General features: G+C 48.0%; 1 protein-coding gene across 1 annotated transcript; it reads right to left on the reverse strand.

Annotated features, from left to right (window-relative positions):
- Positions 1-14,379: 14,379 nt before the first annotated feature.
- LOC100686569 (proteasome subunit alpha type-6-like) lies at positions 14,380-15,359 on the reverse strand. The gene is given in 2 exon segments (XM_038559240.1): positions 14,380-14,946; positions 14,949-15,359. Coding segments are annotated over 2 exon segments (738 nt in total). The 5' UTR covers positions 15,289-15,359; the 3' UTR covers positions 14,380-14,548.

Genomic DNA, 15,359 nt, shown 5'->3' on the forward strand with positions numbered 1-15,359 from the left:
AATTAACTTGAGATGTGAATATACCACTGTCTTATTTTTACATTGAAATATTTCACAATCATCCTTAAAAATATAACCAGGATGTATTATAATATGTACTCTGCTTACAATATGTAATTTACTCCCATGCCACAGTTGATTTAATGTAGACTCCTGGGCCTCAACTAAACTTGAGACCCATCTGATAGCTCAGCCAGAAATCATACCCTCTGCTTCAGTGTGTCTCCTGGACTGAGGGGGCTGGTCCTGGAGCCTGCTGGGGGCGGGGTCTGTGCTAGTACCGTAGCCACTAAGATTGATGTAGACCCCCCTTCTCAGAAGAGGCCCTGTCCCAGGGGGTTTCATCTCCACCCACCCAGGGATGTGAATGTGCTGGGCAGCTATACTAAGATCAAGGGATTTTACAGCAGATAAAGGAAAATTCTAGGACTATAAGGGGACAGAATCACAACTAGCTTTGTTTGGGTGGCACACTGACAACATACCTGTACAGGGAAGTCCGCACAAGTTGACTCCTTCCAGAGGCAACAACTAAATGAAGTCTCTGTCACAGATGGGGAGTCTCTGGGTCAGAAGTACAGGGGGAGAGGGGGTTGGCTGGCAGCAGCTTGGAGACTTGTACAGTCTATAGTTTACATTTATGGCTAACACTGTGTGCAATGTCAGGGTATGCACAGCACGCAGGCCATAAACAGTTAAATATCTGCTAATTCGAGCTGTTTAAAACAATTCAGTGTAAAAATTTGAGTTTGGCACTGGCAGGCTTTTAAGGACTGGTCTGTAAAGATTAAGGCCTAGTCTGCTGTAAAGAAGTAAAAAATACAAAGTAAAAATACTGCGGCTCATTTATCAACTACCTGATAATTTCAATAGACTTTTCTTCATATTCCTTGGTTATTTCCTTAATCTGCTCAGATCCAATGTTGCAATCTTATTTTTCATTTCAGTTGTACTCTTCAGTTCCAGAATTTCTATATGATTCCATTTTATAATTTCAATCTCTTTACCGAAACTCTCCATTTGGTGAAACACTGTTCTTCTGGTTTCCTTCAATTATTTGAGCATCACTGAGATGCTAGTTTTTTAATTTTTTAATTTTTTACAAGATTTTATTTATTTAGTCATGAGAGACACACAGAGAGAGAGAGAAGCAGAGACACAGGCAGAGGGAGAAGCAGGCTCCATGCAGGGAGCCCGACGTGGGACTCCATCCCGGGTCTCCAACCAGGACCAGGCCCTGGGCCAAAGGCAGCACTTAAAACGCTGGGCCACCCGGCTGCCCAAGACACTAGTTTTAAAGCCTTTGTCTAGTAAGTCCAAAGTCTGTGCTTCCTCAGAGACCATGTCTTTCAATTTTCATTTCCCAAGAGTGGGGTATACTTTCTTGTTTCTTTATACAGCTCATCATTTTTTGTTGAATACTGGATATTTTAAATATTATACTGTGTCTCTGGAAATCAGATCCTCCTGCCTCCCCAGGGTTTGTTGCTACGTTATGAGGGCTGTCCTTGTTGAGTGACATTTCTCAGCTGTTTGTAATGGCTCTTTGTTGTGTGTGGCCCTGAAGTCTCTTCTGTTAGCCTAGTGGTCACCTTGTGATTTCAGAGAGAGCTCCTTAAATGCCGGGAGACAAACTACCACAAAGCACTCTGCTAGTCACTGCAGACGCCCCTGCGCCGGCGCTGTGCTCCACAGGGCGCAGGCAGGGAGTTAACGGTCTTCCCTTCCATTGCTGTTGCTCTGGTGCTGAAGGCAAACTCATGTGGTCCTCTCAAGGGTTTTCTAAGAATATGTCCAGCCACGGACATCAGCATGGCCCATGGATTGCCCAGTGCACAGGAGATTTTCAGTGTCCTTCATCCCTTGATTATGTCCCAGCATCTTCCTTCCCAGGTGTTTCGGTCTGCCTGCCTCTGGCCTCTCTGGTTGGCCCCTTGCCCAGACAGGTGTGGCTAGCATGTTCACTGACATGCTCTTGGCAGTGTCACCCAGGAGCTCCTAAAAGCTCTGAGGCAGTTGAAACAAAGGAAAGACCCTGAGTCTGCACCTCTTGGAGTCTCTGAGGTCAGAACACACAACCACAATTCTCTGCAAACAATGTAAGTGTTACATGGGCACCAGCACGCTGCACCTGCACCAGAACTGGGCCAGGGTCACGGCTTCCACAAAGCTGGGGAGTGTGGCATGGTAGGTGGGTAGGCAAAACACCGCGGTGCTGTTTACTGAAATTAAGCAGCTCTTTTTTTCCATTAAGCATACCCCCAATTATCTAAACTATCTATAGCTCATTCTCCAACTTATTCTTGCGATTTTTGTTTTCCTAGTTCAGTTCTGTTTTTCCTCTCATTTGAAGATTTTGACTTAAAACTCTTTAAAAAGCTCCCTGCTCAGTGGGGAACCTGCTTCTCCTACTGCTCTGCTTAGTTGTGCTCACTCTCTCTCTCTTTCTCTATCAAATAAATAAATAATGTTTTGAAAGAAATAAAAATAATAAATTAGATCATGTCCAGTTTGTTCTTTTGTATCAATAAATAATTCTTCTATTTTCTGACATTTCATATTTTGATTGTTTATATGAACATACCTTATAATCTAATGCATTTGTTTGTAATGAATGACTTTTACTATATGATAGTTTTGCTCTTACATATTCCAGTCATTCCAAGTTACTTAGCCCCTTCCTTCCTCTACCTACATTTTTAATGAAACTATTCTGTAACATTATTTTATCTTGGGATTCATCTACCTCCCAAGCGATTATTTTCAAATTTAAATTCATTAAGATTTACTATTTTTGCTATAAAACTCCATGGCATTTGACAAATGCATATTGGCCACCACTCAAGTATCATACAGAATGTTTCACTTATTCAATCTTCTCCTTTCACAGACCCCTGGTAGCTACTGATCTATTTAGCATTTCTATAGTTTTGCATCTTTTCCTAGATCATAAAGAGATAATATATTACGTATCATTTCAGACTGGCTTCTTCTACTTAGAAATATTCATGTAACATTCATCCATGTCTTCATGTGGCTTCATAGTTTAGTGTTTTCCATTGGTGGATAGTATTCCATGCCATGGTTATAAATTTTGGTTTTGGTTATATGGTCACCTACTGAAGGACATCTTGGTTCCTTCCAGTTTGGGGCCATGACGATAAAGCTACTATAAATATCCATGTGCTGCTTTTGGTGTAGCCATAAGTTTTTGGTCCAGATGGGTAAATATGTAGAAGTACAACTATTACAGGTATAATGAGACTATGTTTCCATTGTAAGAAACCTGCCAGACTCCTTTCTAAAGTGTCTGAGGCCTCTTCATTCCCATTAGAGGTCCTGGTGGTTCTTCATGCTGGTCAGCAAAATGTTTTGTCTTTTTTTTCTAAATGTTAGCCCCACCCTAATGTGCAGTAGTAAGTGGTATCTCATTTAATTTGCCTTTTCCTAATAGCAAGTGATGCCAAGGGTCATTTTGTATGTTAATCTGCTATGTATCTTCTACGGTGGTGTTTCTCTTCAGAGCTCTACTTATTTTTACCTTTTTTAACTTTCTTGTTAGGTTTTATGAGTCTTTACCATATTTTCCATACAGCTCCTTTTTTTCTGATATCCCTCCTGCCAACACCCTATTGTCTGCAGAAGTCTTTTTATTCTCTTAACAGAATCTCCTGCAGAGTAACATTTTAATTTTAATTTTGATGGAATTCACCATACCAATTTCTCTTTCATGGATCATGTTTTCGATGGTGTATATACAAAAGCTTACCTCTATACCCAAATTCAAGAAGACAATTTCTTATTTTTCTAGAATTTTTTTAAGTTTTGCATTTTTAAGTTTATGAAAGTAAGTTTTGATGTGTGGTGAAATTTGTGTGTTCATTTTCCCACATGGTCAAACAGCTGCTGCACTTGTTCCTGAACAGACTATCTATCCTTCACTGCACTACCTTTGCTCTGAAGGCAGAGGTCAGCTGATTTGGTCTATTTTTTAGGCTGTCAATTATGCTCCATTTATCTTTGTGTCTATTCTATCACCAATGCCATGCGCTATTCACTATATATAGCTTTGGGTTAATTTTTGGAGTTAGGAAGAGGGTGGGGGATCTTCAGCTTGTTCTTCCTAACTGTACCTTAGAAAGAGTTTTGAAAATCTACAAAATACCATGCTGGGATTTCTTTTCTTTTCTTTTTATTATTTTTAAAAGATTTTATTTGTTCATGAGAGACATAGAGAGAGGCAGAGAAACAGGCAAGGCAAAGGGAGAAGCAGGCTCCCCATGGGGTGCCTAATGCGGGACTCGATCCCAGGACCCTGGGATCATGACCTGAGCCAAAGGCAGACTCTCAACCACTGAGCCACCCACGTGTCCCCTTGCTGGGATTTTTATTCAGATGGCACTGAATCTACTGATACATCTGGGAAGACGTGTCATCTTAACAGCACTATAGCATACTTAACAATACTCGCCTATCATGAATAAGGAATAGCTCTCCATTTAGTAGGACTGTCTCTGATAACCTTCCACAATGTTTGTTTTCTGCATGCAAATGTGCACCTATTTTGTTACATTTAAAGTCTAAGGTTTCCACTTTTGCCTGTAGTCAGAATAAAAGATTATCAGGGGATTTAAAATTCCTTGGCAAAATAAAAGTGGCATCTGCCCAAAGAAAATTTTCTCCACTATTCACAAGAACCCACAGAGATGGCAAAGCAACTGTGAAACTGCATCATTACCGAGCCTGCTGTCAGCACACTCATGCACTCAGAACTTCACACCATCCCTCTGAACAGACTTGTTTTCAGACTCCCTTTTTCCGCAGCTGATAACCTTCTGTATTTTATAATCCGAGGACAGACCTTGTGTGACTTGGATGCCCAACAAGATGAATCTCTTCAAGACTCCCTCCTCTAACAAAGGCATTTCCCTTTAATGAAGCAAATAATTTAGACAGTCTTTATCTCAAACGGCCTCAAGCTACCAACATTCTCTCTGATTATTTACACTTAAAATAATTTCACGAGTTTTAATGCACCTACTGTGCAACATTTCAGTGCCCCCCCTTGCATTCACGTGGTAGGACACATGAGGTTAAGACATTAAGGAACATGTGTGCCCCAGGCCCAGGGTCTGCAAGTGGGTGGGGACTGTGTGCCCCAGGCCCAGGGTCTGCAGGAGGGTAGGGACTGTGTGCCCCAGGCCCGGTGTCTGTAGGGGGGTTGGGACTGCGTGCCCCTGGCCCACCGCCTGCAGAAGGGTTGGGACTCCGTGCCCCAGGCCCAGTGTCTGTAAGGAGGTCAGAACTGCGTGCCCCCTGCCCGCCTGTCACAGGGGGTCGGGACTGTGTGCCCCCTGCCCACCTGTAGCAGGGGGGTTGGGACTGCGTGCCCCCGGCCCAGCACTTGCAGGGGGTTGGGACTGGTGCCCCCGGCCAACCACCTGCAGGGGGATCAGGACTGCGTGCCCCTGCCCACGTGTCGCAAGTGGGTCCGACTGCGTGCGTGCCCCCCCCCGCCCACCGCCTGCAGGGGGGTTGGGGCTGAGTGCCCCTGGCCCACCTGTTGCAGGGGGGTTGGAACCGCGTGCCCCCTGCCTGTCACAGGGGGTCGGGACTGCGTGCCCCCGCCCACGTGTCGCAGGGGGGTCGGACCGCGTGCACCCTGCCCAGCACCTGCAGGGGGGTCGGACCGCATGCACCCTGCCCAGCACCTGCAGGGAGGTCGGACTGCGTGCCTCCTGCCCACCTGTCACAGGGGGTCGGGACTGCGTGCCCCCGCCCACGTGTCGCAGGGGGGTCGGACCGCGTGCACCCGGCCCAGCACCTGCAGGGAGTTGGGACTGGTGCCCCCGGCCAACCACCTGCAGGGGGGTCAGGACTGTGTGCCCCTGCCCACGTGTCGCAAGTGGGTCCGACTGCGTGCCCCCCGCCCACCGCCTGCAGGGGGGTTGGGGCTGAGTGCCCCTGGCCCACCTGTTGCAGGGGGGTCGGAACCGCGTGCTCCCTGCCCGCCTGCAACAGGGGGTCGGGACTGCGAGCCCCCGCCCATGTGTCGCAGGGGGTCGGACCGCGTGCACCCTGCCCAGCACCTGCAGGGGGGTCGGACTGCACCGGGCCCAGCACCTGCAGGGGGGTCGGACCGCGTGCACCCGGCCCAGCACCTGCAGGGGGGTCGGACTGCACCGGGCCCAGCACCTGCAGGGGGGTCGGACCGCGTGCACCCGGCCCAGCACCTGCAGGGGGGTCGGACTGCACCGGGCCCAGCACCTGCAGGGGGGTCGGACCGCGTGCACCCGGCCCAGCACCTGCAGGGGTCGGGACCGCGCGCCCCCGCCCGCCGCCCGTACGCGTCCGTGCCCTGCCGCAGCCGGCTCCCCAGACCCCACGCCGACTGCACGACCTCTCGGGGCCCTGCACGACGGGCGCCGCCCCCGACCCGGCCCGACGCCGCACGGGAGGGCGAGGGAGCACGTGCAGCTCCCTCCCTGCGGACGAAGGCCCGCCCCCGGCGGCCGGCAGCCCGTCCCGCAGTCGGGGCGCTCGCCGACGTCACCCACCGCAGGCGCGGCCCGTCCTGGTCCGCAGGGTGTCCTCCCCGCCGTCGGTCCGTCCGTCCGGAGCGAAGGCGGCCGCAGCTCTCATGCAGACGCGGCGTCGGGACGAGGGCGCGACGCGCATGCGCACCATGTGGGCCTGGGCGGCGGGGCGGCGCGCCCCCTGCCGGCCGCCGGGTGCAGCGCAGGGAGCTCGCGCTCCTCCCACGGGCGCCCCCCACCGGGGGGGCCTCCTGAATCACCCCAATTCAGTATCAAGATTTTTTTTTTAAAAAAAAAGATTGTATGAGTTTATTCATGAGAAACACAGGCAGAGGGAGAAGCAGGCTCCCTGCGGGGAGCCCGATGTCAGCATCCAGATTTATCAGTGCCACAATTTTGGAAATTTTCTAGGGGTAGAGCTTCCTGTAAAAAATAAATGAATGGATGAATAAAAATTGGAAACTCTAACTGACGTAGAACCGACTCTCCCATATACTGATGGAAAAGGATGGAGATCATATGAAGCAAAGTATAAGGCAACTATACAAAATCAACTGTTTACATACATGAAAGCAGTGAATGATTGGAAATTAAGATCTTAAAAATATCATTTACAGTAACACCAAGGAAGTGAGATCCTTAGAGATTCAATTTAACAAAACATGTAGAAAATCCGCATGTGGAAAAATAGGAAACCCTGGAAGGATAAACAGGATTTCAGTAAATGTAGAGACAGCCCATGTTGGTGACAGGCAAATTCAATATTGCTAACAGCGATATGTGCATGGATGATGGGGTAGAAATGAGTGCTGGTGCTCATGGTCAGTGTAGAGATAGAAACGATGCTTGGTTGCTTTGTGTGGTTCTGAGAGATTGGGTCTAAGGTTAGTCCCTGGGTGTCCAGCCGAGCCATGATGTAAGATCAGAGACCTGAGGAAAAGGAAATTTTATTTGAGAGAGAAGCCAATGGCTTCGCTTTGAGATATATTTCATGTTAGAGGCCTGTACCACATGCAAGTAGAAATTATACCTCACAAAGGAGATCTACACATGAGCTTTTGGACTTTTCTGTCATCGAGGTGACCACGGAAGAAATCAAAGAAATGCATGAGATTGCTAAGACAGTGCATGGTGAAAAGGCAAAACAAAGGCCAGTCTTGAGATGCTTCCCCTCCATCATTTGAGGAGCACCTCGTGAAACATGCTGGGAAGGAGTGACCATGGTCAGGAGCCTGGGGGGTCCTAGGAAGGTGAACTAATCCATATAGAGGTCATGGTCCAGTTTTCTTTGATGCCAAGGAAGATGAAGACCTAGAAATGATGGACTTAATTATGGGTAGCCACGATCTTATGAAGATTTATTAACAGAGAGACCGTCATTAATATGGAGAGATCTGTTATTAGGGAGGAAACCACTGGTGATGGTAATTAGGATGAGGGTCATGTCGGAAAGCTGCTTTCAGTCCTGTTATGACGGGAAGGGAAGAGATGCGGCTGGAACGGCAGGAAAGATGCACCGAAGCGATTGCCTTTCAAGGTGAAAGGTACTTTAGTGCGTTCAAGTGACAATAGCGATGGAGCAGAGGGGACATTAGCAATGGAGTCTTGATTCATCATCAGTGACCTAAGGTCTGAGAAAGTTAAAGAGCAACAAAGCCACGTGGTGAAACGTTGGACTTAGCTAAGGTAAATATGACTGTTCGGGGTAAAAACCAAAATTAAATGGAGGCATATTTGCACATTTTAAAAGTGAGCAAAATTTTGTTTCCCAGATTACCCATGTCACCTGTGTGACCCAACGAGGGGAGCCTAAGAACCATGACCCTCAGAAGGCCCAGAAGTCTGAAATAATCACGGAGCATGGAATAAACGACTCTTCTCGTTGCTGTGCTAGGAGGGCCAGATGTATTTTAAAGTGAGTCAGAGATGTGTGAGTGCAGCGTGAAGCCAGAACCCACGCGGTCACCTGGGTTGGTGTCAGATGGGGCCGTGGCGGGGGGAGCAGGGTCACTACAATCTGGGTCTGGGAATCCTTCAGCAGGTGCAGAGAAAGGTCAGAGGCCCAGGGTCATGCCGGGGCTTGGTCAGATAGGAGGTGAGTAACTGGGGGGGGGGGTGGGGTGGGGCGCCTGGGTGGCTCAGGTTAAGCTCCGTGGGGGTCCCACTTTCTCCCAGGGCCCTCCAGGATCCAGCCCCCAGCCCCACGCCCGCCCCCAGCAGCCTCAGGCTGGGGTGGCCCCGGGGTGTGCTGCAGGCCGGGTGCTCACTGCTCCTCGTGGTGGTGGTGGTGGTGGTGATGATGATGATGATGATGATGAGCGCAGTAGGAGGAAAGCGTGTTAAAGTCCACAACAGATGGAGAGCAGCCTTGGAAAGTCCACGAGCAGACAAATCCACTTGCTCAAGGATGAATAACTTAATCGAGCGGACTGTTAACTTGACTTGTTGTGTCTTGTTTCTCCTTATGAAATTCATAAGGAAAACTTCAGCTTTTCTCCAGGTTGGCATGTGCCAGTGAGTCACCAGGTCCCACTATTTAGACAAATGTAGTACAATCATCTATCACGATGGGGAACAGCCAGCGGCTTCCCTCCATCTAAGGCGCCCCTGCGCCTCATCCTGCGTTTGGCCGCCTTCTCTTGGGCTTCTGAGTGAACTTGCAGCTTGTGCACAATGAACTCCTGCTCGTTATTACTCGGGGATTCGCGGGGCTTAGTTCTATTGTTACTTCATTGTTCACATATCTAGGTATTATTGTATTTTATTGTACTAAATGCATATAACACAAAACGTTTTTATTATCCTCTCCTTTGTCTCCCGTTAAGATGCATTGATATTGGAAATAATTTTTACAATCTCTGTATTTTTTAAAGATTTTATTTATTTATTCATGAGAGAGGCAGAGACCCAGGCAGAGGGAGAAGCAGGCTCCCTGCGGGGAGCCCCATGTGGGACTCGATCCCAGGACCCCGGGGTCACACCCTGAGCCGAAGACAGATGCTCAACTGCTGAGCCACCCAGGCGTCCCCCAGTCTCTGTGTTTTGATCTAAATGTGTTCCTTCTCTCCTCTCTGTGCTTATATTTGTTCCTCTAACCATTAGCCCATGAGCTCACGAAATGCTATTTTTCTCCGACACATGCTAATTCTGTCATTTTCTTCACTCACCCCCACGCCCCCCACGTGGTGACTCCTTCAGGGAGTCCCTGGGAGGGGCCAGCAGGGTCCTCCTTTCTCCCACACCCCCAGGAACCAGGGGCTGGTAACGGTTCTCATCAGCCACCTGGAGCCAGAACCAAGGCGTCTTTCTGCCACCTGCTGGCCGTGGAGTCAGTAAGCACCGGGTGTGAGGGCTTTCGTTTGTCCTAATAATGGTAACCGTGGTGGAGTGACATCTGTTCAAAGTCAAAAGCAATTGGACGCCAGTGTTGAAAATTCCTGAGCGACAGCACCAGTTTCATCAAACACGCAAAGCTTGTTTACCGTATTTTCAAATACCAGCTGACTCTCTGGGTCATGTCCTTTTCTGCTTCTGAAAATCGTAAAGGAAAACTTCAAGTGTTTCTCAAGGTTCATATAAGGAATCAGTAACCGATTCCACATCAGGGAAGAAAGTCCTTATAACCAGTCACTGTGAAGGATAAAGTGTCATCCTTCTCCCAGTAGGTAAGCTGCATATCCCTGAGCACATCCCATGTCTGGAGGGCTTCAGGCTCAGACAGCTTTTCACGTGTGCAGAGTAAATTTCTACTAATTATTACTCAGCGATTCATCGGAGGTATGTCTGTTATTGCTTAATTTTTCACATATATTTATTATTTTTACTGTGTGCTCTATTACAGCTTCTTAACGTGGGTTCCTTACTCACTCCTTTGTGGCCTGCCCAGCTGCATTGCTATATGCCATTATTTTTATGGTCTTTGCGATTTATCACAAACCCTTTCCTGAATCCTCTTTGTCCTGATTTTTAGTCTTCCCGCTAGTCCACAATCCCATGGGAAATGCTATTTGATTCCAAAGAATCATGACTCTTATTTTTTTAAGATTTTATTTATGTATTTGAGGGATAGAGCAGAGTGAGAGTGAGCATGAGTGGGGGACACAGAGGGAGGGGGAGAAGCAGGCTCCCTGATGGGCAGGAAGCCTGATCCAGGACTTGATCCCAGGACCCCAGGATCATGACCTGAGCCGAAGGCAGATGCTCAACCGACTGAGCCACGCAGCCTCCCCAAGGGTCATACTTCCTGTGTGCCTTTTGCGCTCACCCCCCTCCCATGTGGTGACCTCCTCAGTGAATCCCCAGGAGGGACCAACTGCCCCCCTGTCCTCCTGTCAGATTCCAGCCTCCGACAGTCATTCTGATCAGCTCCCTGGAGCCCAAACCAGCAGTTGTTACTGTCACACGGGCCACACGCCAGGTGTGAAAGCATTTGTGTTCCTCTTGAGCGTGATAATAATGACGGAGCAATGAAATTCTGTCAAAGTAGTAATTGAAGTCTCAAAGAAATGGGGGCCAGCTTTGAAACTTCTCTGAGCAGGGAAAAACCAATTTTAGTAATTGGTTTAAAACCAATTTTAGTAATTGAAGCAAATTCAGATTTGCTTCTTTCTGAGATTCACAGGCCCCGTGTCATATTCTGTGTGTGCCTCTGTCGGTCATAGGCAACACTTGAACGGATTCCCAAGGTGGATGGAGACCAGGCAACCTGGATCCCATTCTTTGTCATTAGAGAATTCTAATATTACCACCAATCACCGTGAAGAGTAAACTGTCACTGCTTTGCCAATATATAGGCTGCTTATTAACAACAGGGTCCCTGAACCTCATCCCTTGTTTGATTTGGGTCTTCCTGGGTCACGCATTGTGTCTCTAGCATGGGCACAATCAAGTTTTACTGAGGACTCTTCGGTTATTCATTGGCTTTACTTTTGTTATTGCTGAATTTTTGACATATTTATGTATCGTGTTGTGTACTATTATACTAAAGGTATATGGCATGATTTTAAAAAATCACTTTTTCTCATTTGTTATGATGCATTTTTATAGGATCTTTGCAGTTTATGATAGGCCCTCCCCCCTCCCCCTTACCTGATTTTTATTCCCACCCCTACTAGCCGGTAAGGCTGTGCAAAATGCCATCCCACTCCAAAGACTCACGCTCCTTGCGTGCCTTTCCTCACCCTCTCTCCCTCCCCACAATGTGGTGGCTCCTTCCCTGAGTGCTTGTGCGGTGCCAGCAGCTGCTGCCCTTATACTGCGGGGCTCTGGTTCCTGCCAGACCTCCAGGTACTGGTCACCATCCTGGGCATCAGCCCCTTGGAGCCCAAACCCCGGGTCACAGCGCCACCTGCTGGCCCTGGGGCGCATCGGATGGGAGGGCTGCTGTGTTCACCTGCGGAGTCCTTCATTCTTTTATTATGATAATGATGTTAGTACTAAAGCCTGTTAACCTCGACACCAAAGGACACGGTGAGCTGGGGGCGCCTGGGTGGCTGAGTCGGTGAAGCCTCTGCCTTAGGCTCAGGTCATGACCCCGGGGTCCTGGGGTCCAGCCCCTGGTTAGGCTCCTTGCTCAGCTGGAGACCCTGCTTCTCCCTCCCCCTCTGCCTCTGCTGCTCCCCACCCCGCCTGTGCTCTGTCTCTCACTTTCTCTCTCTGTCAAAAAAAAAAAAAAAAAAAAAAGAATTCCCTGAGCAGATAAATAGTTTAGTGGAATAACCTAAACATCATTTAGCATAGTTTGTAAGGCGAATTCAAATAATTTCTTTCTTTCTTTCTTTCTTTCTTTCTTTCTTTCTTTCTTTCTTTCTTTCTTTCTTTCTTCTTTCTCTCTTTCTTTCTTTTTCTTTCTTTCTTCTTTCTTTCTTCTTTCTTTCTTCTTTCTTTCTTTCTTTCTTTCTTTCTTCTTTCTTCTTTTCTTCTTTTTTTTGTATGCCTCTGGAAATAAAAAACAAAACTAAAAGGTGACCAGTAAGAAATTCCCAACCATTTGAGAAAATTCTAATAGAATAACTAATCACCGTGAAAAGTAAGCAGCCTCGGCCTTCCCGCTGTATAACCTGGTTAAACACAATACACCCCCAAGCCTCGATCCCCATGTGGTTGCTATGCTCCTGGGCCACTGTCTTTTTGGCGCGTGTACAATGAACTTTATCTAATTAGTACTTCACTGATTTGTTGGCTTTCCTTTTCCTTCTCTTATCGATGAATTTCTGATTTAGTAATATTTTAATAGTATTATATTGAAGGTACACAACATGCCTTCTTATTACTCACTATGCTTCTTTACCTGCTAAGAAACAGGGTTATAGGCTGTCTTTTTTTCTTTTTTTAGGATTTTATTTACCTGAGAGAGAAAAGAGAGAGCAGGAGCTGGGAGAGGAGCAGAGGGAGAGGAAGAAGCATGTGGGACTCCATCCCAGGACCCCGGGATCATGACCTGAGCCGAAGGCAGATGCTTTACTGACTGAGACCCCAGGCACCCCTGAAATTTTATTTAAATAACCCCTAGTCATGTTTTTATTTAATAATAACAAAAAAATAAAGAAACGTTTTTAAAAATTCCCTTAGTTTAGAGCACAATTCCTAGTTTGGCCCCAGGAGGGCAGTAGAACAAAACTAAGACCGCTTTCCACGAAGTCTTCAACTGATTAAGATTTTCACGTCATTGTTTCTCCTTTACCAGGAGAGTGGAGTGTTTAATTGTGACGTTAGTGTCTGATCGTATTATAAGCTTGGCACCTCCGCAGGAGTCTTATTTGGAGGGTGTCTGTGGGAGACGAAGAGGTGCGGAGCCTCTCTGAACGCTCCCAGTACAGAAGTCCCCTGAAATGGCACGTGGTCGGGGGGAGGGACATTAGGAAGCCCTGGTCCCGGCCACCTGGAGGAGGAAAATCGGGATCTGAGGAGTCAGGATCTTGAGGAAATCCCTGGGGTCCGAGCTCTGGGCTTCCACAGTCCCCTGGCGCTGCCCCCCCAGCTGCGGCCTCTGCCCGGGGCCATGCAGACACCCCCGGCAAGGAGGCGGAGGGCAGTGCTGTCCTCTGGACACTGGCCCAACCTGGACACATGGGTCTGCAGGTTGGGGGCAGAGCGCCCACCACAGGTCTGGGCACAGTGAGTGGCTGCAGGGCCAGAGGTGTTTGGGACAGTGCACACCCCTCGAGTGTCTGAGGATACAATTTATCACCAGATTCATCAAAGGCCCGTTAGGCCTAAACTCAGTTGAGGTGCAGCTTAAGGCAAATGGTGCCCCGGCTGAGCAGAGAGGAGCCTTGCCTAGTGGGGATCAGCCGAGGTCTTGTCTCAGTGTTCAGTTGTCCTGGAGACAGGGGGGCTCATGTCCCCAGATCTGAAACTGCTGAGACCCCACCGAAGAGGGAGAAGGACTCATGTGCTTGTTTCTGCCCCATGACTTAAGACACTGGTGTCTTCTCCTTCCTCCTCTTGGGACATTCTTTTTGGGGATCCCTGGGACACCATGTAAGAAGCCTGAGCACTCGGAGACCAGCCCCAGGGAGAAACCGTGTGCAGGAGTCACCAGAGTGGCAGAGCCATTGAACTCTGCCACTCCCAAGGCACCAAAGACAGCAGCTGGGTGAAGGCATCCTGGACTTCTGAAAGCTGCCCAGACGTCCCCGAGTACCAGTGAGTCTCCCCAGTTCAGACCCACGAGCGCAGTCGGCCAGGCGAACCTCTCTGTTCTTAGAAGTATCCTCGGTGAGGTGGGTGATTGAACACAGCCAGCGTTTGTCAAATACACAGAGACGGATGTGCAAATTACAACCCACAATATCATAGGACATTCTATGGGCAATTTGATGTCAAAATAAGATTATGTACATTTTTTTTCCAAAAGCACTGTTTTTATTTATACAGAGTCCTAACCACTTCACAGTGGCAGGAGGAGTGGGAGAGGTTCCTTTTTCAATCCAGGGGCCTCCATGATGTTGGTCTGTTGCTACCAGACACAGGCAAGTGGCGTCATGGATTTGGTAAACTAACTACAATGTTTAGTCTCTCTCTGCTAGGGCAACAAGGTGAGCGTCAATCTCTGCTTCTGAAAGAATCCTGAATTTAGGATTTTCAACTGTAACTACTCCAACTTCTATTTCTGAAGGTTTGAAATCAATTGATAGAACAGTTGATAGGCATGTAATTGCAGTTTCCACTGTCTGTTCAAATGTCCAATCAAATTTATTCTTCACTTTTTTTTCAAGGAAGCTGGTTGACTCCGTTTGTTTAACTCCTGCTGCAGTGGCTTTAAACCCACAGTAGTAACCTGCAGGATCACACTTGTACACCTGAGGGCCTTGTTCTTCATCTATACCAATTAAAATCATACAACAACCGAGAGGCCTCATTTCAGCATTCTGTGTGTAGACCTGAGAAATATCAGCAATTCTTTTGCCAGCATGTCCACAGGAATCTCATACCCATACTTGTATTTCCAATTAGCTGCCTCATAGCGTGCCCTCTGTACCTGGGATCTGCTGTCAGCTGTCATTCCTGTCATCACACAGCCAATGTTTTCAGTTATCTTGAATAAGTGAGTCACTGTGCTGGAATCCAATAATTTGTCAGGTACTTTCTTCTGTGTGACAATTACTGCACAGTCTTTCCCTCTGACAGCTACCGATGTAAGGCCACCCTGGTTAATAGCCTTAAAAGCATATTCTACTCGGTAGAGCCGGCCCTCAGGTGAAAAAATGGTAATGTGACGGTCAAACCCAGCGCTGGAACCACGGGACATGTTGGCGAACCCACTACTTCAAGCACTGTCTCTGAGCCCCGTAGCTCCCACACCAGGCGTACAAATCCCCC

The sequence above is a fragment of the Canis lupus genome, chromosome 16 (genome assembly GCF_011100685.1).
Source record: "Canis lupus familiaris isolate Mischka breed German Shepherd chromosome 16, alternate assembly UU_Cfam_GSD_1.0, whole genome shotgun sequence".
Classification (NCBI taxonomy): domain Eukaryota; kingdom Metazoa; phylum Chordata; class Mammalia; order Carnivora; family Canidae; genus Canis; species Canis lupus.